We start from the raw sequence: 26228 nt of genomic DNA, 5'->3' as shown, positions 1-26228 counted from the left end.
CAAATGGAGGGAACACTTTAGTCATTCAGCATAATAATTATTGAATTTCCGAGCAAACTATGTTTAACAGCTGTCATTGTGTCTTGTTTTTCTCAGGACTGTGTGAATGTGTGCGACGTGAAGATGAGTGACGTGTCCTCTGCTGCAGGATGTAAACAACCCTCTCCATTTTCTCTTTGTTGCTTGTTCATCCTGTTTCTATAGATACTGTAGATAGACTTTAATGTCAATAATAAAATACAGTACGTTCAACACTCTCGAAATACAAGCAGTGACATAGGAAACACGGTTAAAAGACCGACGACAACAACAACAGATAAAATTGGTGTGAAGGCCGTGTGATTTTGTTCCAGGTGGATGTTGCGGAGGACTTTTTATAAATGTTTTTTCTCGGTTTACGTTGTAAGCTTTCACTTCGTATATTCAATATCCGACAATAATCCCTCGTAAATGATTAAGGGTCCAGACACCTATGCAGAAGTCTCACTGAGAGTCAGAGGTCTCATGTCTACAGTGATTGAGCAAACAGAAGCAAAATATTAATTTAACCCTGCTGTCATTTTTTTCCATGGCTATTTTAACTATCATGTAAAACTGAAGCAAACGTACATTTGTTCTGAGTGTAGAATGCAAAATAAGTTATTATAGAGTCCTAAAACTACTTTTATTGGACTCAAGTGATTTTAGAGATCATTCGAGTTCATCTCAAGTGACAGGCAACTCAATGTGCTTTACATAAACTAAATGCCATTTGACAACAAAAACTAAATGACATTTAAAATGTATTATATCTATTAAAGTGTACAATTGGAACACAACACATTTACAACATAAATAACATAAAGAGTACAGAGTAATAAAAAGAACAAAAGAAAACACAAATTTAGACTAAAATGAAGCATAAAATATGACAATAGTGCAGCAAATAATGATGTAAAACAGTTCATTCATAAGCACATGAGAATATGGGTATGAACAAATGTGTTAATGTCGTTGTCAGAAGGTTATTTTTCTTTCACAACAAAAAGCAAAATGCATGCGTTTGTCCATTTCGGCTACTGTAGAAACAAGCCTCTATAAAGTTATAGCCCCTTTGCTACAGTATAGTTCATATAACAGGTTTAAATTCATATAAATACATTCATAGAAACATACTGTTGAGTTGTATTTTCAATTTCTGCTGATAATAAATCACAAAAAAGTGACGCTCGCGATGATGAGACCCGTGGGGTGTTCTGGGTACATGTCATTATTCTGCCATTACAGAGCTGTTTGGACCGTCCATCAATCAATTACAGTAAAGAGGTCAAACGGCACGAAAAAACACTCAGAGTCCACATGTAAAACAACCACAGTGAACGATGGGACGTGTGGAATGTTGCCATTAGCCCTGGAGACACTCCAGGGACACTGCAGAGGAACACGGACTGTGGAAGTGACAGACAGAATCATTTTTGTGTCGTATACAGTCAGATTTATTATGACATAGGGAATGTTCTTCATTATTTGACCCTTAGAACACAGAGCATTTTTGGCTGTTTTTTTCCATTACTATGTAAAAACAGTGTACAGTATATACAGAGGCTATGAGAATGTGCAACATAGAGCGTCTTATAACCTTTTTTTCAGCACAACCTAGGCAAAGCCTATCTCGAAAAGTACTCAAAATGTTTAAAATCGGATTGAATTTGTGAAATTTGGAAATAAGTCACAGTTCAAAGTTCAATTGGCTAATTTTTATGAACAGACAGCAAACAAAAACATTACTATTTTGTGACTTCTTCACAATTTTATTTTTTATTCTTTGACTCAAAAACGCATAAGACAGTAAAAAGCCTGAATATGTGACCTATAAACAAAAACACCCCCAGGATGTCCATTAAAGGTGTTTTTTATGGACATCCTGAGGGTGCATTACCATGGGTGCATTGTGAGCACTAAGGGTTAAAGAAATATCCATCCATCCATTTTCAACCCTTTTATCCTCCACATTTAATTTTAAAGAATCAAAACAATTTTCTCAGAGTTTTCAGCTTGTCTTTGCTCCCTGTAATAAAGGAGTCGTTAAAACTGAGTTGGTTTGGGGACAAAACAGTCATCATTTCCAGGTTTGAGAAACACCAATCAGTATTTTGTAACATTTTTATGGCCCAAACTATTAATTGAGAAAATAATCATTAGTTGCAGCCCTAACATTTGATTATTGGTATCGGTTGGCAGAAAATTATGTAAAAATAAAACGGAAACAAAGAAAAAAGTCAGAATTCTGAGATTAAATAATTTTGACTTTTAACTCAGAATTCATGCTGTTTTATATTTTCTTTCTTTCAATTTTAGAAAATAATGACAATTATTATTATTATTATTTTTTTTTAAAAAAATCAATCAATCAATAAATCAATCACGTGGAAAGAAGAGGCGTGTGTTTCCAACACCGGGAGAGCCCTCCGGTGAGTCACGCCCCCCTCTCGCTCACTGTGCTGCTCTGAGAGGCTGAGAGTCTCCGCTCCGCAGCCTATAGAGAAGAGAGGAGGAGAGACAGACAGGCACAGAGACCGAGGATACGGAGACACGGAGAATGGCGAGCACCTTCATCAACATGGGGCCGACAGCACCGCTCGTCCTGCCGCTGCTGCTGCTGGGGCTCGTGTGTCTCCTGCTGGGCCGCGTCCGCTGTCTCAACGGCGACGAGGACCAGGGCCAGGACACCGAGTGCAAGATGAAGAGCGTCACCGTGTCGGCGCTGCCGTTTCTGCGGGAGAACGACCTGAGCATCATGCATAGCCCGTCGGCCTCCGAGCCCAAGCTGCTCTTCTCCGTCAGGAACGATTTTCCCGGGGACGTGGTGGTGGTGGACGACCTGGAGAACACCGAGCTGCCCTTCTTCGTCCTGGGTGAGTGTTTTGCGGGACTCGCTGCGCTGCTAACGCCGCTCGTTAGGCACTTACAAACCGCCACAACTCATCACTGTTTTGTAACATTATTACACCGCAGCATCAGTCTATTAGCTTAGGCCTGGCTACTGCATGTTATCACTGTTTTTGGGATAAAAACAAAGCATATATGTCACAAAAGAACAAGAACGAACAGTCGACCTGACCATAAAATGAGCTGCTTTTTTCTCAAAATGTGTCACACAGGTGCAGTTAATTAGCTTAACAGTGTGTTTGGCTAAATCCTAATTTGCTCTTTATTATTGCAAAAACAGGCCACTTAGCATCCCAATGCTAACAAACTTACTTCGCCTGTCTCATGTAGTTATATTTAGTCCTTTTTACATATTATTTTTGCCTAAACCTACACACGTGTAACAGCTCACATGTGGTGAGTAGCAACAACAAAGCTAGTCTTGCTACAACTAACTTTACAGGCGTTGCTGCTGTCCTGCTGCTGTTACATTGTTGCCACGGGTAACTTTGTGTTCCTTCCATGTTATTTTTGGTGTTTTGTGTTGAAACAACTGACTGACTTCACAAAAAGCAGCTTTACTTTAAGTCTGTGTAAAGTGGAGCTTTTTCTGGCAAGGGGTGGTGAACTTTGCTGGGTTTCTGTCCATGGTGCTGAACCCAACTCTCGCTGTCCATGGTGCTGAAGCTCCTCTCGCAGCACTTCATGGCCAGCTGAAGCTGAAGTTTGTTTATTATGTGAAGTTTCAATTATTTTGGTCATTGTTGATGTTATTATTATTTAGAGCTGCAACAAACGATTATTTTCATAATCGATTAATCTGTTGATTATTTTCTCGATTAATCGAGAATGTCAGAAAATGTTTAAAAACGTTGATCAGTGTTTGTCAAACCTGGAAATTCACTTTTAATGATTTTTTTGTTACAAGAAATGTAACAAAGAAATTAAGAAAATATTCACATTTAAGAAGCTGAAACACTCAGAAAAAAGAAAAAAGCTTCAAACCGATTAATCGATTATCAAAATAGTTGACGATTAATTTAGTAATCAATTAATAATCAGTTAATATTTTATTATTCTTCCTCAACAGAAAAGATCTCACATTATTTGTGCCCCTGAGTTACTTTAACGACCAGGTTTTTTGTGAGGAGTAGAATTTACTTCTGAAACTTTTTGCATATGTTTTCTTTGTGTTTACAGTCACACTCCGAAGTGTCAATTTACTTGCTCTGTTGCCTCTATCTGTATTGTTATGAAACAAATTATTTCCTGTGTGCAGAGCAGGATGATAATGACACAGATCTAAACAGAGTGGGAAGTCGTGTGTTGATCAGCCTCATGTGACCTCCTAAGACAGTAGTTTTAATGTAGCAGACATTTGTCAGTATTTAGAAGTTGAACAGATCTAAACCTACACATCTTTGTTTTCACAAACTAGATCATGTCAATCATGTCATTATTAAATCTTGTAACATATTATTTAAAATCATTCTTAAAATATATGAGTGAATCTCAGTGTGGACACAAAACACAGTTTGGAGATCGATGACTACGTCATTCAGTAGGTGTTTATTTGGTTTAAGCAACAATGTGCATTATTTGTCATAATTTTAACGCTAATACTTTATCGGATGGATGAAAGAAAATGTCAAAAAAAAAAAATATATACATATAAATATAATTGTCATCGTATTCATCAGCCACATTAGCATCGGCCACACTTAAACCCATATCAGTTGACCGCTAACCTGTAGCCCCACACAATCCCAGCATTAAGTTCTATTAATTTCTCTGATATTCTTATTGGTAAATCGGAAAGAAAAGAACAATTTAACATATTATCTGACCTTTTAATGAATGTAGTCAATAGTGATATTTCATGTCCTCAGCTTTATTTACAGTTTACTTCAAGATAATAGCTTGATTCAGATTCATTGATTTTTGTGTACAAGTATTTAACAAAAAGATCATGATTTGTCTTTCTAGCCCCTCAAGCAGGAGTCCCTCCTGCTTGTTTTTGGTATGAGACAAATTTAGCTGTAACTGCTTTTCATTGTGTTGTGTAATTGGTGGATTACTGTTCATCTGTTCACTCTTATTCAGAATATGAGTAGTCTTATTTTCCATTGACTAAATACTTTGTTTGTGCTAATGCTGTACTTAGCAAGCAAAGCCAAACTGCTCTGTTTGCTCCATGGAATTGTGCTCTGTTGAGTGTTTCAGTTAGAACTGTCTTTAATCTTTGTAATCTCCAAAACCTAGATGATTCCAGTGTCCTGCAGTTTTGCTGTTAGTTACATCTGAGTCACCTGCTGTGAGAAGTATAATCAACCCTGTAGACATTGCACATTATGGGTTAATATTTAATGAAACGTGGCTGTTGCCACTGTTTCTCCCATTTGAGTCAGCTTTAAACAGATTGATAGTGCGAGCATGTTTGGAAATGTCTCGAAACACACGAATAAAACAGCTACCATTTTTCTGTTTTTGTCAGTCTGTGGTGTAGCTCTGCATCTCTGACTGTGAGCACTCGGCTTTGTGTGTTTTCCAATGTCAAATATGTGTCTGTGGGAGCATTTTGAGAGCTGGTGGTTCAGCAGCAATTATTTAGTATTCTGTGTAAGCATAATTCAGAAAAAGAAAATTATTTAAAAAGTAGGTTTGTTAAGCTGTCCATGTATTTGTTGCCACACCGTTCCTTATGACCTGTCGAGCTTTCTTCATTGTATTCTTTATTATGCAGAAGCAGCATGTGCCCGTACAAAGCCTGTAGAAAATCTCAAAATAACAATTATCAGGTAATTGCCTGCCAAATTTCAGGGGAATGTGTTGCTTGTAAACAGTGGCGTGGCTGACATAAATGCACAGCAAACGTTTGCGTCAATGACTCCAAAGCTTTGTCGAAATGTAGTGGAAATATGAGTTTGAATTCCCTTATATCAGTTCATGTGTAAAATCCAGTAGCAGCTTCATCAGCGACCACAACACAAACGTTAAATATGTAGAAATCTTCACTGTGACACATCACTCAGTACATATACATGCATAGTTTAATTGAGATAATACCATAGTCTGACTAAGACGGGCAATCTGACAACTTGCCGAGTCTGAGTATACATGAACATCTAGCCGCGTATGTCTGAATCCACCTCCGTAGGTGGTGCTGTATGTCTCTATAAGCTAGTGCGTATTGAATAATTTTCCTTTTGACCTTTACGTCACAGAAAAACAAGGTGGATCATGCAGTATGTTTTGTGCCTGCTGTACATGTCAGTAAAAGTCCAAAAGTGAGTCTTCTCCGTAGCTTTCGCTCTTAATGCAGTTTCCACACCGTCTCCTTCTACTTCCGGGTCAAACATTGGGAGAGAAATTTTGTAAAATTTTCTAACTCAAGTCCGACTAAGCGTATACATGCAGGAGTAATCAGACTATGAATCGCATTATCCTGGTATGTTAGTCTGACTAGGACTAGCTCGATTTTAGTGATACTAGCGCATTTTTATGTAATTAAGAAAACTAATTAAGAAAATTATTGTCCTAGTTTGACTAAAACTGGACTTTTAACATGCATGTTAACACACTGACTAAGTTCTGGCTAACTCCACCTCTTTGCGGAGTTGTGGCTCCTGATTGGAGGAAGTATTGCAGGATACTATAAAAGTTTCTCCTACATTTATTGCCAGAGCCCTGAGATTGAGAGACCAACATCAGTGATCAAATGTCAGTCAGATTGTATTTAACACAGATTTGACCAAAAGAACAACAGCTGTAAGTTGAGGCTAAACTTATTTTGATAGGATTTCACACAAAAAGTGTTTTGTTTTATGGTAAAACATGGATAGCAGTGGGTATTGTTGCCATCTTTAATCTAGTAATATGCTTTTTGGCTACCAGTTTTGGTTATGTTCCTGATTTGGTGTCAGATATTTGAGTGAAGAATAAAAAGATTTACAACAATCGAACAAAACTTGATAGTTTTTGATTTTTATTACTGGAGCAGGTAGAAGAGAGATATTGATTTCAGAATTCCAGTTTTATTCCAGTTTATTTCATAAACACATTTTCTTTATTTTTTCTACTTTGACCAAGCAGATTTTGTGTGAACCCCTGTGGAGCTATTTTCACAATAGATTGATTCAGGCCCATTTTTTTTAGTACCTAAGCAAACACACACACACACACACAGACAAAAGTGCGTACACAATTACAAAAACATTCTTATGTCTATTATAATAAATGTCCATATCGATATTGTAAAATAGCCCCGTAAAGATCCCTAATGAAGTTTGCAGCATTACGGAGTGTTGGACCACAAGTCCTCGGCACTTCTTTGACTAGTTTGAATAGTTTGTTTAAAGGCCTAATTTGGATAGAAGTTAATTTGTTACAGAGTGCAGGGAAATAAGCTAAGGCAAATGCACTTTACAATAGATGTCTCAAGACTGGCGGTGCATATTAATGAGTGTGAACTTGTGTCTGACATTTTGTTATGCAGCATTCTTCTGCGGGAAAACTTTTAATGAAAATTCACACTGGGGAGCCCAACAAAAAAAAAATTCACATTCATGGTGCAACAAGCGTCCCTGCTCCACCCAAACATAAACCCTCGGGCAGCCTGCATTTTTTTTTTTCTTCAATTGTTTGGCCACTTGATTTCTTAAAGCATTTAACAAACCCTGCTCTGGGAAAGTAAAGGTGCCAGCTTTGAATTACAATCAAGAACCTTTGTATACATTTGCCTAAATGTTGTGTGGCAGTAATTACATTCACACTCCACTTGTAATAAGGTGAATTCTTGTTTGTAAGAGTACATAACTCTTTCAAGATTTTGGACTTAAGGATCCAGATCACTCCAGGACCTTATGAAACTTGCATCACATACTTTATGATTAATGAGATACAGGGCAGCACTCAGCATATCTTTTGCCCCTTCACCGGTTTCTGTGTGTAAGCACACAGAAAACATAATGTGCTTACAAATAGAGCACATTACAGCTCCCTGTATGCTCCAGCATGATACACAGACTCTTACTCCCACTGAAAACATGTCTGCCAGCAAGTACACAAGCTGAAACGTTAAAGCTTAAACTTCACGATGAGTTAAGAACATGTTCCCGACTTAATCTCATTCCAGTACAAAACACTAAAGTCCTTTGAGAAACTGTTTGTTTTTAGCTTGCACTAACACAGTAGCTACTGGGACACTGCTGCCACATTTAGTTACTCTGTGTCATGTAGGTCAATCAGAACCCGTTTTCAAACACTTAAGACCCAGACCCACATTTGAAGTTACTGATGAGCAGATGAGGCAGCAATGGATCAATGACTATTGTGTGTCATAATGTAAAAAACGCAGATTTTTTCTATGGACTTTGGTGCGGGAGACTTAGGGGTTTTTCAAAGTGACACAAACACCATTGTAGTGCCAGAAAAGAATGTCTTAACAGTGAGAAAAAGCAGCAAACATATTCTATATTAGGTGAGGCTTGTGTTTAGTGGCTGTGATCATTTCTGTGGTTGGTTGCTGGCTCTATCAGCATCTCCTACAACCACACATACCATAAAAATGAGCCGTCTCTTTCAAGTCTATAGGTAAGCAGTGTTTGACAGTACAACGATAACACTAATGCCTAATTTCCACTGGCTTGCTTCGGCACGGCACGGTTAGGTTGCATCTCCATTACAAAAAAAGTACCCACTCAACGTGGGCGGAGTCATCACTGCACAGCTGCATGAAACGTCGTTTTATGCTGATCTACATTTCGGCATTTTTTGTCTCTTCCTGTGACGGCACTAGGACCAATCAGTGGCCGACAGTCTGACCAATCATCGCATAGTACCTACTCAGCACGCTTTTAGAACCTCCGCTGAGCAAGTACTAAAAATTGTCCCTGGTACCAGGTACTATGCTAGTGGAAACGCTATTTAAACTGTGCCGTGGTGAGGTGAGGCAAGTAGAGCCAGTGGAAATACGGCATAACTGTAACACTAGTGGGTTTTGACACTGTGAACACCTTAGTCAATTATTATACTGTACAATATTACAGCTTATAGCACACTGTACCCCCATTGGTCAGCAGCTGAGTCCTGCTGGTGAGTGCAGTCCTCTATTCATGTCCACATGTCCATTTGCCTCATATTGGGAAGTTATCAGGATTGCATTTGAGAAATGCATCTGGTTTTAAAATGCATGTGTTTCTGTGATGGGCCGCGCACAATTTGAAATCCACTCCCCCAAATCACCCCACCTTTTACAATAGCTCATATTTTTCTTGCCAAATTGCTTCACTGTGTAAGCATCACAGAGGCAATTTAAAAATAGGGGGATTCTGTGACTGACAGTAAATTTCAGCTGCAGGACTGCAGCCTCTCGTTAGTGTCAGAGAAGCAAGGATATGCCATTAAAAATTTACCCTTTTGCTGTTGTGTCATAAATATTGTGCACGAGGTGAGGTAATAACATTGACCACGGAGAGATTTAAGCTATATTTATGCTTGCGGTTATTTGAACATCTGGGCCAGAGGCTCATGGAGGGAAGTCGGCGCTCAACTGTTTCTCATTCAAGCTTTCTGGGCTTTTGTGGATCAATAATTTGGCTGATGCAACTCCATGCAGCAGAAAGTTTTATACGGCTGCCAGTGAAACGGCTATTAAACTCCAGTGGCGTTTTACATGAGTCCTGAGTGCATTGTGCCCTTCGTAAACTTTTTTTTTAGGGGATTCAGTGCTGACAGGACATCCAGTGCTGCAATAAATTCCAGAATTAGAGTCTCTTTACCCAGTCCTTGACTTGTGATTGCTTGTTTTTTCCCTATCTGACACAGGTGCAGTGTAAATGACTTTTTTACAGTATATACAGTAGGGGTGGGTCAAAATATGGAATTTGGTGGTGTAACATTATCCTTCCTTGTACAATATGATAATCAATACACCAGGGAAAATATCAATATTTTAATGAACAAATAAGGCGTTCAAAAATAAACAATCCTTGCCAGTTTCACTTGCCGGGTGGTGCTACTTCATGTCTCCTCGTGGCGGCACTGCTCAAATGAATGAGGGAAACTTGGGTGGAAATTACCTGGCAGAAGAAGAGGGAGTTTTTAGACTTTATGCACTTTTTTCTCTATGTTGTGAATAAATAGAAAAAACCTGCAACAATTTAAATTTCTTCAGTTAGACAGATATCATAGTCTATCACTTTGTGTTGCAATATATTGATGATCGCAGAATCGTTGTATCGTAATATTGTTGGTATCGTGTAGACGTGCAACTATTGATTATTTTCTTGATTAATTGACTTATCGTTTGGCCCATAAAATGTCAGAAAACGTTAATAAAGTTTGATCAGTGTCTGTCAAACCTAGAAATGATGATGTTCTCGAATGTCTTGTTTTGTCCACAAACCAAATTGATTCAGTTTTAAGGATTTCTTTGTTATATGGAGCAAAGAAACCAGGAAATCATGAAAAAAGTATCAAACCGAGTAGTCAATTATCAAAATAGTTTAGTAGATTGATAGTAGTGGATTAATTTAATAATCGATTATTAATCAAGCAATTGTTTCAGCTGTAGGATTGTGGCTATTTATCACGTATCGTATCACGATTCCCACCACTATACAGTAATGTATACATAGACAAAAGTCCTTCAACCATTAGATTGGTTGCTATTGCTGCTTTAACTACTGTATATTCTTCAAAGATATCACTTTTATTTAAAGGAGGTAGAGGTCAAACAATGTGGTTTTTTTATCACTGACGTCGTTGCTGAGTTTTAGAAATGAGGGCAGTCGATTTCTTTCTTCTTCTTTTTCCTGTATCTGTATCTAAGTGTAACAAATAATACATAAAACAGTGCTAAACTTTAGTTACCAGGCACTCTCTTCAATCTATGCATTACGTCTTGTACTGCAGTCCAATTAAAAACAGTATTTTTAATGAAAATATTGTATAATTTAGATATTAAATACAAACACCTTTCTCCTCATGCTCCCGACCCAAGTGCAAATGAAAAACAGCCTTCAGGTAGCATTAAAAACATGAAAATCTCTCCCTACTACCTTTGATTGATTTGTCTCTAGGGGCTATTGTGCAAACATAGGGAATATATCCATATATTTTATAATTGTCATTTCCACTGATGTTATTCACACAGAAGTGTGAAGTTCTTTCTCTTTGCTTTCGCTCCATTCCAACTCCCAGTTTTTATCCTTTTCTCGAAATTCTGCTGGGATTATGACTCTCATTCGGTGCACTGATGAAACTTTTACTGGAAGTGATGTGAAGTGTGTAAATGCTAAAGAAAGTGGACTGGTATAGATTTTCCCCCCAGTATGGATTTTGACACTGCTATGCTGAGCAGTTGTGCCCTCACTCATGTAAAGTAGCAATGATGTTATTACACAAGTCGGTGGCAGCGAAGCACTAAACCCCGACTATAGTCCACTAGAAAGAGGGAACGAGAGAGAGATATTTGCTGCAGACTGTATTCATCACACTCACTCATCTGGAGAACAGACAGTATCTGAGAACACATTCTGCCGTCTTTGGTTATGAAGCCCAAAGAAAATGCTACTGCAGTGTGTGATTTTTCATTCCAGAATCAAATATAGGGCTGCACAATGTACTGTATAAGTTTAGTTTGACACTATAGGGGCACAAAATAAATAATTTTGACAGATATTCAACTCTGTAACTATATCAAATTGCAACATTGACTAAAAAAACACACTCAAATCATCATGATTTGACTCACTCTTATCTCCGTCATTACAATAATAGCCTCAATCATCATATGTTTCTGTTCTTTTTACGGAATGTTAAGGCAGAAGGAAAAGTGAATCATTACTGCACTGAACAGGCTGAGTGACAGTGGCTGAAGAAATGGTCACAGCCTAGCAATTTGTGTCAGCTTCTCTCTCTCGCTGTCTCTCTCTCTCCCTCATTTCCCATCTGGTCTATGTCTTGCTATGGTGTTACACTGCATTGTGTTCTTTCAGTGGAGACAATTGTTATGTTGCTGCTGCTGCACCTTCCAACACACACCGAGCCAGTGTTACTCCTCTGTGCCCGTCTGTGTACACACAGTGGCCTTCAGTGTTGCTGCTGTTACTGCCGATGTACTGTATAACAGATCAGATCAGTCACGTGCTTTGAGCATAGCTTAAGACCACTGAGTGTGCTTTGTCAGACCAAAAGTAATTGTTTTTTTAAATGGAATGACTTCACTTGCAGCCTGTTCTGCTTAAAAACCACAGGGCTCAGGTGTGTGTACCTCTGTCTCCCTCCTTCACTGCACATCTCAGTTCTAAACTCTCCACTCTGGCCACTGAACTGCACCTGCCGCTCGTCCCTCCACTACAGTCTCACCGTCTTGACCTCTGACTCTGTTTTTGTCTCAGTCAAAGTGGCATCATCGCTCTGATATGCTCTTCAGTACGATGGGGTTGAACAAAGTGCCACCGACTTGTTTTCATATCCTCTGGCCTCTAACTTGTGGATGTTGTGTTTTTTTTTTATAGAGGAATCAGCTCACTTGATGCATGGTTTGAGGCGGGATTGGATCGAGCAGTAGAGTGGGTTATCTTTTAACCAAAAGGGTTCAATCCCCTGCTGCGCTAGACACAGCAAGATGCTTCAGTCCATATTGCTTCTGGTAGCTGTGCCGGCCGTGTGTGAATGGTGATGATGGTGATGATGATGCTCGGTGTGCTTTGGGCCAGATTTGCGAAGGCCGTGCACCCTGATTTACCACCAACACCACAACAGCTCTCACCTCCTCTATTGTCCTTGTGTTGAGGGTAAAGCTGTGATAAATATCAAGCAGAGATCAAGGCAAACAGGAAGAGTTAGACAGAAGGAGAGCAAAAAGATGCAGAGACAGCGAACGAGAGAGGCAAAGAAGCTGGAAAGCAGTGAATGGTTTCCACGGCAACATGATCGGGTGCTTAGACAGGAGTTCTAAAGAAAGGTGGCATTTTTATTGCCGCAGTGAGAGAAGTCGGAAGAGGAATGAGAGACAGATATTTGCTGTAGCACTTTTTTAAAAGTACTCTCACTGACGAACTGAACAGTGATTACAATGACGGAGCAATAAAGTATCAAATCATCAAATACTGTTCAACTCAGGGCCAACTTAGTTTCAGTTTCATCCTCTCACCCTTGTTATTGGCTTTGTTTCTGTATATATATATATATATATATCTATATATGTGTATATATAGATATATATATATATATATATATATATGTGTGTATATATATATATAGCCAAATTACTGTATGCAAAATAACAGAAACCAACAAATAAATTTGTAGTCTTCATCTTCAACTCCAAATGCAATCAATGCTTGAGTTCATGTTGGAATCATGAGGGCTGGAGTCCAAGTCACTGAAACACTAGACATGTAAAGAAGAACAAAAAACAGTCATTTGTTCTCAGATGTTTGAAGACAGATCTGTTAGTAATGGAGCATCAAATGTGGGTTATTAAAAACAACAAATGAGTCCATTTCTACTCGGTTATACACTAATATATCTTAATATTCTGACGCTTGATTCTGTATCAATTCTTTGAAAGGTTCTATTAATATAGAAGTATTCTTGACGGTGTTTGTGCATTTGATTTAGTTGAAATAGTTAAAGTAGACTATTTTGATGGGGAAAATACCAGTATATGGAGTTGCTTATCGCAATCCGACGAGTATATCGTATTGTCACCCCCGTATCGTGATATTATTGACGACAGATGCAATAGCTGAGAAATGTTTTCATCTCTTTCAACAAACTGTGTCAACATTGCAAACTTTCAATACTGGACTGCTTTCAAAACTCATGTTAAACTCAAGTATAAAAAAAAAAACCCATACCCAGCCCGAGTAACACAGCGGTTCTACAGATTCTTCTCCATCTTTAGTGGCACTGCTACCGTGATGAAACAGGCAAACATTTCTAATATTAATCTCACTCCCAAGAAAGTCAGCCCTGTTGCAGATGCAAACAAATAAATCATGGCAGCAACATTAAAGCGCACTCAAACACACATAGCCTGTTTTGGCCCTGCTTCCTTGCAACGTGTTGATATAGTTTTCTCAAATGTTACAGCTGCCCATGTGTGTTTTATTAGGCTGTCAGGCCAGAGGGAGATCAAGGGGAGAAAAGGAACTGTAATCTGTATGCAGGCTCACAGAGAGCGTTAGGAGCTGGACAAACAGTCAGACACCAGCGAGAAATATGTTTCATCCTTGTTTTAAGATTAGGGTTTAGTAATTTATGGAACCCCATGTACACACCTCCTTTGGGAGTTCTTTAAGCAAACAAAATGAAAGATTGAGGAATTTTGTCATTACGTGCTCACACACACACACACACACACAAGCATTTAGAAATTCACGCCCATGAAAAACAGATTCCCCTGCGGTTCTTCAGATTAGCTTCCATTAAAGGCAGCACATGGAGGAATAGTCTCTAGGTTTGCCTCTCTGATGTCCCGATTTCATCATCCTGTAAGAGCAATACATCTTAATTTGCCAGTGTCATCACAGGCTGGCCTCGATCTGTCACTTGCTCAACCTTGGGGAGAGGCGTGACGACGAGAAGGACATCATTTCAAAGGCAGTAACGAATTTTACCTGTCAGTGTAGACGGCTGGTTAGTTTTAGTTTGACTAAACTCTGCACAAAACTCTTTGATTCCCTGAAGGTGTAAAAACTCTTGTTTCTCAGCTAAAATACAATACAAATAAAATCAAGCTGCGTTTGATCAGCATCAGTTCCTCAGGTTAAACCTTTGGCTGGTTCTTTTGAAAAGAAGTGGCCTCATGTCCAGATGTTCAGATATTATAGCGATATTTTGAACAAAATGGGTTAGCTCGCTAGCTCACTGGTTGGCCACTCAGCTGACAGCTGAAACAGCTGAAAGCTGAAACCCGGAGACCAGAGCCTCTGTGTCGGACACGGTAAACCACGAGCCGCTGGTGTGTTTTAAGTCCACTTGGAGCCGAAATCTGCAGCTAACAGCTGGTGCCGCTCTAAACTATCGTCAGGTCACCAGCTCAACTTTTATTTTGTATTAACGAGTAATGAAGATGGTTAAGAAAAATGTATCGCAGTAAAAGTACACCTTTTATTTAGGAAAATAGCAGCGCTACTATTCTTTCTCTTAGCCACCAACTGCTCACTCTTCACCATGTCCGCTACGTTTTCATTCAAATGTCTGTCGTGATGCATAGCATGGGTGGGACATGAAAATAATATATAATATACCGGTATTGTCTCTTAACTACATGTCTTTTTCAAAAATATACCGGTATAACTCTTACTACCGTTATATCGCCCAGCCTTAACGAGCAGCTGGTTTTCAAAGTAGTGCAGCTGGCATCTGGTTATACGTCCTTAAGCCCCTGTTCAAACCTGGTATGAACATCCATACTGAGTTATCTAGTCAAGTTCAGATTGTGCAAAAGTCTGAACAATCCCAATCTGTCCAGAACACATCATCAGATGCAATCACAGAATCCACCACCCAAAACCAAAAACTCTAGGTATTTGGAGGACGTATGCAGCCCGGAAGCATTTCAATCCACGTGCGATCAGTTCGCTGCTGACTGATGTTTCATCCTGGCATTATATCACATCTGCTTCCCATGCTCAGTTGCATACTTATTTATAACATATTTGGTTTTGTGTTAGAGTAAACTCACTCATCTACTGGCCAGTCTACCATGCCAGTACACACACACAAATGTTAAGTCAGCTACTTTGGCTTCAGGATTTTATGACCACAAACAAACAAGGTGAGATGATCGGACGTAAAGATCATCCAATATTTGTCAGTCACTAATCAATTGGAGCATCCCTTGTTGACTGTCATCTCACTCATAAAATGCAGGTTCATCCAGTAGTCAAGACTTTCTCAAGCTTTTGTTTGTAAAGTTTACTTGTTTGATATTTGCTGCTAGCTACTGGCACATCTCAGTATTCCTTTGGCATCTCCTGACCTTGTTATGTCAGTCTCTCTCTGTCTGAATCCAGGGAAATATATGGTTGCTTAAGATCAACCCGTCATCACCCAAAATAGGGCACTTCTTTCACTTTTTTCCCCCCCGGTTTGTTCTCAACACTATCAAAACAAGGTAAAATTATATCTGAACTGGAGCCTGGGTCAAGGGTGAATTAAAAGACTAGCATTTGTTCCTGTGCACCTTGACCTCAATGTGTCTTGTCTGACACGTTCTTGGAATTGTAGTTTTTAACAATTTAGTTTGACTGTTGTTGACTGAAGTTGCAGGCTTTGTAAAAGTAGAACAACTAAATAGGTCTGAGCAATTAATAGTTTTCTAATGTGAATCAGAATTAGCATATCCCAAAGGCTGCTGTTTAAACCTTCTACTTGTGGACTGTTTTATCTTCTATGGAAATGAAATATGTAAATATGTTACTGCACATGTTGGGAACAGTTCAAATACTCATCCTTGCAATATGGTGACCTGCTCCATCAGTATTTAAATCTATTAAACATTGAATATTAAACTCAACCTTAACTCCAAAAAATAGTTTCACACATACTTTGTGAACGACAGAAAGTCAAAAACAAAACAAAAATAGTTGTCTTTTACATATCAACTCAAGTCAGTTTTTAATCAGCTTTTTGGCAAGTGGCCCCTGCCTTCTGCCACTGCCAACACCTAATTTTTTTACAAAATGGCTCACATTCATGATTACAGCCATACTCGGCATCATCGTCATTCCTCTTATGCGGCATTGATCGGGAATCCGGCCTAATTGTCGACTAAATGACCATGAAGGGCATCGCAAAATAATGCATGTGTGAGAGAACGTTCTGATAAAGACCTGACTCCCTTCTGCTCCTTGGTAATCAGATCATCCGGAATCACTGCCTCCAATATCGCCTTCTGTTCCCGAGTTCTGCTGTTGAACATTGTCCAGAAACAGAAAATTATGCCATCACAGCAAAGTAGACATTTGACCGTATATATTTGTAAATTGTTATCACTTCACAGTGTTATAGCATCGCAGTCTTGTCTTAATTAGCAAATTAATTTATAATCCAAGGTCACAGGCACCTTTTAGTTACTCAGATCTAATCAGTTCATTTTCAAGTCCAAGTAAACTGTTTCTGCCAAATTTGGAGAAACTCCCTCTGTTTCCGATGTGCGAGACTAAACAACTCCATAATAGTCTTTGGTCCAGGCTGTCACCAGGATGAAATCATAAAAATGTGTTTTGCTGTTTGATGCAGTGCTAATACGCTGAAATTAATGGCATTTTATTCTAAAACTGAAATTTTTGTTTTAAACTTTTAAGCTTTGTTGTTTGCTATTTTATTCTTTCATCCACCAGGACTTACAAAACAAAGAAAATAGTATTTATTTATTATCTACAGTGTTTTTTCAAACAGCAATTCTTATTCCTATAACACAACACAACAACGACCTGGAGAATAAGTACATGTTTTTACCGACATCTTTGCGGCAATGACCAAACAGGAACTGCTCAACACTCAAAAGTGTAACTTCATCAAGATTTTTCTTGGAGGGCTCAACGATTTTGATTTTGCAATTTTGATATGTGACTGCGTGTAGCAGACAGACGGCACCTTCCTTCTAATTTCATTAAACTACCACTAAAACTACCATGACGAGCAAATAAAAGAAATTGGAGAATATCTGCAAATCAATTGTCAAAATAGTTACTCGATTAATCCATTGATTGTTTCAGCCCTAGTTTTTATTGTCGCCGATTTGAAAAAATCAGGGCAGCTGGGGGAAGATAATTGATGCAGATTATTTAACCCACAGATTTAGTAAATGTTATTTTTTCCTCCATCTGATAAAATATACTGATTCATTTGTTGACATCCAGTCCAATTCTGCTTTATTTATAAAGCACTTTAAAAACAACAACAGCTGAAACAAAGTGCTGTTCATCAAAAAAAAACAAAAAACAAATAACATATAAAACCGTGAGACCTAATAGACCTAAGCGCAAATGATAAAACAATAAAATACTGTAGAAAGTATAAAACCAACACAAATAAACAAGCCATACAATAAAACTATATTTATATATATTGGTCGAAAGCTAAAGAGTAAAATAATGGGTTTTTAATTTTTTAAAGTGGACAGTGAAGGGTCCTGTCTAACATGCAGTGGAAGATAGTTCCACAATCTCGGTGCAGTGACAGAAAAAGCTCTGTTGATTGATTTAATCAAGATGATATTATACATATTCCTTAAATAATCGCTCTACCTCTAAGCTGCTCCAAAAGCCACCTGTCATGGCCGACTTTGTCAAACATCAGGAAATTAAAACCAAGTGGTTTTTAATGGGGACTTAATCATTTTCTTTTACACAATGTCAAGATTGGCCTTAGGCCGGTGTTCGAGGTTTGTGCCAGACAGCTGTAAATGTGGAGAGCATGCCAGCCGTGCCATGTCAGTGAGATATTTACATGGCCGTGAATTTCCAATTTGTCAGAGATCACTCCCTCGGGGGAGCTCATCGCCTATAAACCATACAGGTGGTAAAAGGGGAGGCTGTTTATTACAAAATTGGACAATGACGCAGGGGTTTTGGGGGGATAAAGAAAGGCAAAGGTTTAATTGGGTGACTGTTATGGCAAAATTTTAAACCAATGGACAGGTCAAGTTCTTGTGTCTTCTTTTATGTTCATGATGTGCAGTCGATTGTGTTAAAATACACCCGTTATTTACTCTAAATTCTATTCTTTTGCTGTGCACATTTTGTGAGATAGTAAATGGTAGTTGTCAATGTAGCTGCAATTGATTAAAGGCCGGACGCTGCGTTTGTGTGTGTATCTGCGTCATTACCTCGTTTATGAAACCCAAAAGTTTCAGAACAAACAATTCAGCTACTGCTGAGAAAATAGTTTTCCTGGGCTCTGCGAAGCGGATCGGCACTTCCGTAGGTTGATGTTGTCATCAGTATACCTCACCACTCCTCTCACCACCGTAGCTCCTCCTGGTGCAGGCACTAGTCCGGGTACATCCGTTTGCGTACATTCAACCGTAGAAAAAGAACTACTCTCGTTGTAGCTGCTGCATCCACCGTGCCAGAGGGGGAGCTGTGTATCTGAGAGCTGGTCTACCAATTACGTCACTTCCAGGTACCTGGCCAATCACAGGACAGTGGGAAAGCTCTCGTTGGCTGGCCACTTTCTGGGGGTGTGATTTTGGTCTGAAACAGCGCGGCTGACGAGAGCATCAGTGAGGAGATATTTTGATTGGCTCATTTGCAGCAACTAGGGGGTTTTTAACCATGAAAACAAGTTAATATATGTAAGTAGACCTCCATAACTAACAACTAACATATATGTGTGATACAAGCATTTGATGTCACCTTTAAATCAACTTCTACCTGCAAAGTTTGTATTTCTGTATTTTTAGTGGCAAGGTTATCTGCAGATGTTTGTTTGGAGCTAATTGGTATGAAATTATAGGGTCCTTCAAATTAGGGATTGACATTTGTAGCAGAACTGCTACAAATGAATATTTTCTGGCATTATTCTTTAAATAATTTTAACTCTGGTACATGAGAGCTGCTGAAGGTAATGCAGGCTTTACAGTAGGGGTGAAAATCACAGGGAACCTCACGATATGATACCAGCAACATGGTCCACAATATCAATAATATAATGATACAACGATTCAGTGATAATCAATATATATATATATATAATATTGCAAGACAGTCTAGTCAGTATAGCATTATGTTATGATATCTATCTAAGAAAACGAAACGCCTGTGAAACGTTGAAAGTACAGGATTTCTCAGTGTATTCACAACATAGAGACCAAAGTGCATAGTCTATGTATTGAACTGGAGAAATGGAGCATCTATTAACGTAGCTTTCTCCGCAATCATCCCACTGTAAACTCCCCTCTTCTTCACCCAAGTAGCTTCTACCAAAGTTTCCCCTCATTAATTTGAGCAGCGCCGCCGTGAGGAGACGTGAAGTAGTGACACCTGGCGAGTGAAACTGGCAGGGACTATAGAGCACTATAATTTGTTAATGAAAATGTAGATATTCGTAGATATATTTGTCACCAAACCCATATTTTCATATTTTTGAGGTAACAGGAGCAGCTAACAAGATGCATTTAAGAGATCTCTTAAATTTCATCTCTGTTGCCGCTGTTGCCACCTTGTGATAATAGATACACCACAAATAAAGACATTTTTAACGTTTATAATCAAGCAAATAATTTAATACTCTACTCTAAATTAAGATTTATCAAGTAGGAAATGAGGTTTCCTCCCTCAAAGGCATCCCCTATCTAATTCGGTGTCCTTGTTCTGTCAGTCCCTGCACGAACAATCACAGAGCTGCTCCCATGTTTACCAAGTTGTGCGTCAGCTTCACATCTGCCTGCGACTCATCCTCACTCAAGTGATCGTGGCAGCCCGAGTGACTGCGAACTCAAAGATATGTTTATCACACCTCGCAAATCAAGGATATATGCAAAGAAAGCTAACATATGCTCAGGGAGCTCAGCGGGCTGCATGTGGGAGGGCTCCGTCTTGTCAAGCATACCTTTCAACTCGCTTACTACTTAGCTGGAAGTATAAGATCACGGACCAGCAGGGGGTGATCGTGTATTCGTGTGTTTCCGTGTATCCCTTAAATAGGTTCTGACATTAAACTGATGATTAAAGCCCTGGAGGGTGGCAGGTGAGGGAGACACAAGACAACCAAGAAAGCCGGTGACAGACAGTTGATGTGTTGGAGAGGGATGAAAAATAGAGAAAAGAGAAGAATAAATGGAAGGAAAGACAAGGTCAATTCAAGAGATGCAACGCCAATGAGTTAGGGAAGCAGGGAAGCTTGGAGCTGGGAGGGTAATCAAAGATAGAGCGAGCAGATGAGCCTTTCTATCTGTTTGATAAGTGTCTGTAAATCCGGGGGCAGGGGAGCTGCTGCTGCTGCTGCTGCTGCTGATGAAGCTTGGCTTTGTTTGCGTTGCGATAATGTAATTAGCTGTAAGATAAAGTAGTTCTCAGTATCTAAATGCCCAAACATTTCTGATTTACTGCTGCTGTGTCCATGAGCAGAAACACCATTGCAAAGCATTGAGCATCTGTCCACGGGTGAAATGTGTACACTGAGGCCGCTCGCACTCTGTAAGAGACCATTTGATTGAAGCATTACACCACCATCTTAGCTGCACTGCATTCACTTATTTTGCACTACAAGCCTGTGTTGACCTTTTTGAGAAAAAAAAGTGAATTACTGTGTCCAATAAATACACAATGAAAGCACCACAGGAATTCATGCTGTATCAGCAAGGCTTACTGTCAGGGCGTGGACAGCATTGTGGCTCTGTGTTGGCCCATGACTCATTTATTTCCCTCTTTGTTAAACAGCCTCCTTCTCTAATAGTTTCTTTACACCTCCTGAGTGTGTCAGTGTTTTGATTTGTTCTCTGCAGGCCTTCACTGGCTGTGCGAGCCTTTCCCTTGGAGATAGGATATTCTCACCAGCCAGCAGCCAAGTGCGGGTACACTTTTTGGCTGTGGCTTTTTTTTTTTTCTAAAACCAGCTCCCAACTTAATATCTCTCACTTTCTCTGACAGCAGCCAGTGAGAAAACATCATTAGAGTGTTAATTATGTCCCACTCGGTTTCCTCCAAAGATGAGGTTGTTAAGACTAGAAAGACAAAAAATCGTTACAGTGGAAGCTACTCACACTGTTTTTGGGTGGTTTATCCAGAATACAATCGTGAAACCAAGACGATGATGTGGACAAATGTCCAGACACTGGATGACATAGTGTGATACTGCCAGCCTACGACCACTGATGCCGCTGCAACAGTTTAAGCTGTCAGTCATTTTTTCTAATTTAACAGCACACGTATAACAATTACCATCATTTCTAATTATCGTTAGGGCAGGTGGGATCCAGGGCCAGAGGTGCAGCTAACAATTATTTTGTAATTAATTAAAATGTTGATTATTTCCTCCATGAACTGAACAGTTGTTTGGTCCATAAAATGTCAGGAACTGTAGAGAAATGTTTTCAAATGATTGAGTTTTAATAGTTTCTTTGAGTATGTGTTGGTATGTCTGTGAGTTGGAGCAAACCATCATCTCAGTCTGCAGACGGTTTGGCATCGAGGCGTTGACATCACCTCACACTGGCGTTTGGCTTGGAGACCAGAAAATCTCTGACATTGGATGGACTGTGGTCGCTACGTTACGTCTCATGGGTTGGCTTTGAACTGTAACACTGATGCGTCATAGTTTGGTCACAAAGGCATGCCGACACTGAGTGTCAAGCTGCAGAGAGATGTCAGTGTGGAGGAAACTGTCCCTCACCTTCAATCTGTAACCATGGTTACTGCTTCTGCGACAAGAAATCTGTCCTTAACTAGGACAAGATTAGAAATTAACAATGCCTTGAATATTATGATGCCAGGAGAGCTGTAGCTCCAGTTTGACTTCCCTTTGTTGTCTTTCTTCTGCACACTTTACTTCCACAGTCGCTCTCACACACACAGTTTGTCCTGATTGATGTGAGATGAATGGGGGGTAAAGTAGCCTGAAGTTCCTGTAATCCTAACTGAGCCCAGAGGATAATACCACTTTCTGTTTCCTTTTTTTCTACTATCACCGCTGGTGCTCATGGAATTCTAAACCTGCTAATAAATGATCCGTCTGCACGTCTGGAGTGAATTCATTGGCTTGCATTCAAAGTCACATATTATGGGCAGATATGGTGGCTTGTTATTTCGGGTACTTCGCCAACTAATATGATCCATTATATTAAATTACCTTTTAATGTGTTGTTTATTGACAATATTCTGGGAAAAAACTGCAATGAAATACTGAAAGTGTAGAATGGGCTTGGGGATACGCTGTGATGAATGTTTCATTGGTGGAATTTGTCAATGGATACCCGAAGGTTTGGGTGTAACGGTTCCAAAACTATAAAAATGGAGTCAAACAACTATTAATATGCATGGCAGTCACTGGGAATTCACAACGATGTGGGGTTTGGTGATGATAAATACTTAGATGACCACAGTGACCTTGTGTGAAAAAAGCACAAGATGCCTGCCTCCCTGCATTTGGCTCTGATGGACTTTTGCCGTGACTGTAGAAGGCTTGGTGAGCATCTGCTGGTCTCAAAACATACGGCCATTTGGCGTGTGAAGGGCAGAATAGAAGAAGATGAAGGCCATTACTGTTTATCCAGCAGGACCTTAAGACACATCCTGTCCACTGAATGCAGAAGCAGTTCTTTGTTTCCATATAGATTGTCCTGAGAGTTCCTTCATATCTACCTCCTGATTCTTATCCCCCCCTTTAATTTATAGTTTCACGTGCAGCAAGTCCTCACATGAGAGTGACATCAAACAGGGGTGGACAGACATTTTAAATTCAATGGGACTCAATATCTGATCTACAAAACAGGCGGCTCTCAGAGGAGCAGCGGTGGCCGAGGCGGCAGCAGCAGAGGACATGGGGATTCTATTCAGCGTTTACGTATGTTTGCACATGCCGTGACAGCACACAAGACATATTGGCTTGGTTGTAATCAGCATATGATTTTTGTCCTCCATCCACATTCCTTGTTGTCATTGTTGGTGCCAGATTTACAAACCTACTCTTTTCTGATGTGCCATATGTGCTAACAGATGTTATCGTCTTGGCCCAGAGGAGGAAGACAGACGACCTGTCTTCACAGCTGAAGCTGAGATATTGTATTTTCTTTCTTTCCTTCCCTTTTTTTGGGAGAGAGTAAAGCGGCTTTCAAATTTGCATTCTGCACCACACTTCACTCTAGCTGCCTGCACCATAACGATGGCTTACTCTCCCTCCTCTGTCAGAAGGTTTGTTTTCACTGAGAGGAAAAAACATTTCAAGTTCCTTAAGGTAAGCTGACTGTTTGCTGAGGGTCTTTACTGAAGAAGTACACCTTCAATTCCGAGGTATATTAAAAATCAAAGCCCGCCACACAATTGTCAGAATGAATATAGCTCCAAGTCGCTTTTGTATTTCAGAATTATCAGTAACAAAAACAAGAAAGCCCAAGTGTGTTCTATTAATATGCCACGGTCTCCGAGCATTCTCTCCACACTCAATGCCAAGATTGTAATAAACCACAGCTTGCTTTATTTACAAAACCATCACGTTTAATTAATGTGCCTACATTTCAGCAGCCTGAGCAGCCCTCAAGAAAAGAAGTGCCGCTTTCCTTAATTACTGCAGATGAAATTTTAATAAAGCTAACAGAAGAACTCGACACGCAATCAGGAAGCCATTAAGTAGATGAAGGTAATCCAGCAGGACGGGAGTAAAATTAGAAATCAGCTGTGAAACAGAAAGCGAGGGAGCAACAAGGCCAAATGCTCTGAAATTGACATTTGATTAAAGCTTGGTAGGATGCGCCGAAAAGACACAACGCATTTTTTCTTTTCGCTTCAACAATTAAGCAGACTTTTCAGGGAAAGGTTCAAGGAGGGGGATATGTAACTTCACCTACGCATTTATTTTTACATCTAAAAATAATTAACTATAAATTCAGCCTCATTGTCTCTCATATGGCGTAAGAAACAACGTAATCAGGATGAAACTTTCTGTGCCACTTTTTGAAACACATCAGCACCTCGGCAACAAAGCGTCGCACACTGTGATTTTGTACCATGTGGCTTGTTAAAAGTTGGCTGTGACATTGCATTCGTTGCTGTGTGTGTATGGAGAACAGAGCAGAGCACAGGCCGGGACTCAGACAAATGAGAATTTGTATGTGCAATATGACAAATAGAGGACATAATAAAGACAGATGTGGTGTTAGCTTGGCTTGGGCTGTCACAGTAACACAGAGAGAGTGCAAATGTATAGCATGGTAATCATCGTAGTGGATGGAGCCGCACTTTTGCCCCCAGGTTGTGTCAGAGGATGGATTATTTTGTGTGAGAGTATGCAAACAAAATATGTTTTTCAGTTTGTTTCGTGACAGCATTTGTAACCTGTGCCATCGTCATGCAAGCAAGCATAAATAAATAAATAAGTAAAAACCTGAAGACATTTCCATTAGCATTGAACTCTCGCTGGCAGCGAATGTTCGTTAGAGATCACAGACACAATTGGAGAATGCGGCCGGGGCTGATTGCTAACGGCACCGTGCCACCGTTGTCTCTCAGCTCTGCCAGACTCTCATTGTGAGTCATTATATGTGAATGTATGGCTCTGTAATGACTGCAGTTTAGGGATTGCTGCAAATGTCAAGGCTTAGTCATTGGGACACTAACAGAGTAACTTGCTCTGAATTCTCATGGTGCTTAAGAGAGCTGTCAGAAGATGAAACATCTCAATTTAGGTAGTGCACTGCATCCACTGAAGAGAATTAGAAATGGAGTTCATCTAGTGTTGAGGTGTTTTTTTCTGTGGTTCACTACAGAGTGTGTGACGATTATCATTTACCTCCCACTGAATGACATCTGTGCTGATGCATCAAAAACTTGAGTGTGATAATGCTGTGATACAAAAAAAAAAACGATGCAGTATTTCCAGGTAGCTACATTTTTCTTCTACTCCAATTCTTCGGCTTCACCTTGTTAACTGGAAGATCATGTCAATTTTTTTACAGTCTATAGATTCCATTGATTGTACAACCAGTGAGTTAAAAGCCTGCTGACACTTGCTTTTGTTAGCGTGTGTTTCTGATGTGCTAAGGGCTTTTCTGTAGTTTGTCTGATGCTCACATGGAGTTCTGCACTTTTACATCCAGACGTTTTACTTTAACACCGTCCTCTTCTAATGTGCAGTCATTACTTTAGCTCAACATACAGAAATATGTGCTTTTAGTTTGTAACAAGTTTAAGATGCTTTCAAATTTCCAAACATGTCCCTCAAACTGTCTGGAAACACTTCATGTGAGAGCACAAATGCCGACGTAAGGTCCCTCCATTAAAAGCTTTAGATCTGTAGTTCTTAAATAGGGCTGAACAATTAATCGAAATTGTATCGAAATCACAATGCAGCCTACTGCAATTTTCAAAGGGCAGGAGGCGCAATATTTGTTAAAGCCAAAATGTGTGTCCAAAATATCATTTTAAATTAATTACTGTCTTGATCTATACACCTCTTACTCTACAGACTGAAGAAAACATCTCTGTTTCTCACAGATCTGCACATATTACATGGTAATAATTTTAAATGTTAAAAGAATTATGTAAAAATTACCGTTCCTCTGATATCGCAAATAAAATCGCAATTTATTCAAAATCGTTCAGCCCTATTCTCAAACTGTGGTACATGTACCACCAGTGTTACTT

At 39.5% G+C, this 26228-nt stretch overlaps 1 protein-coding gene across 6 annotated transcripts in view; it reads left to right on the top strand.

Annotated features, from left to right (window-relative positions):
* Positions 1-2539: 2539 nt before the first annotated feature.
* astn1 (astrotactin 1) overlaps positions 2540-26228 on the top strand; it is a 371669-nt gene continuing 347980 nt past the window's right edge. For all 6 annotated transcript variants that reach the window (XM_044033647.1, XM_044033610.1, XM_044033638.1 and 3 more), the window contains exon 1: positions 2540-2894. In XM_044033647.1, coding sequence (XP_043889582.1) covers positions 2579-2894 — 316 coding nt within the window. In that variant the 5' untranslated portion in view covers positions 2540-2578. The remainder of the gene's footprint in view (positions 2895-26228) is intronic.

This window comes from Solea senegalensis, linkage group LG1, assembly GCF_019176455.1.
Source record: "Solea senegalensis isolate Sse05_10M linkage group LG1, IFAPA_SoseM_1, whole genome shotgun sequence".
Classification (NCBI taxonomy): domain Eukaryota; kingdom Metazoa; phylum Chordata; class Actinopteri; order Pleuronectiformes; family Soleidae; genus Solea; species Solea senegalensis.
The sequence above is the reverse complement of the archived record's forward strand: the minus strand, read 5'-3'. Positions and strand labels throughout refer to the sequence as shown.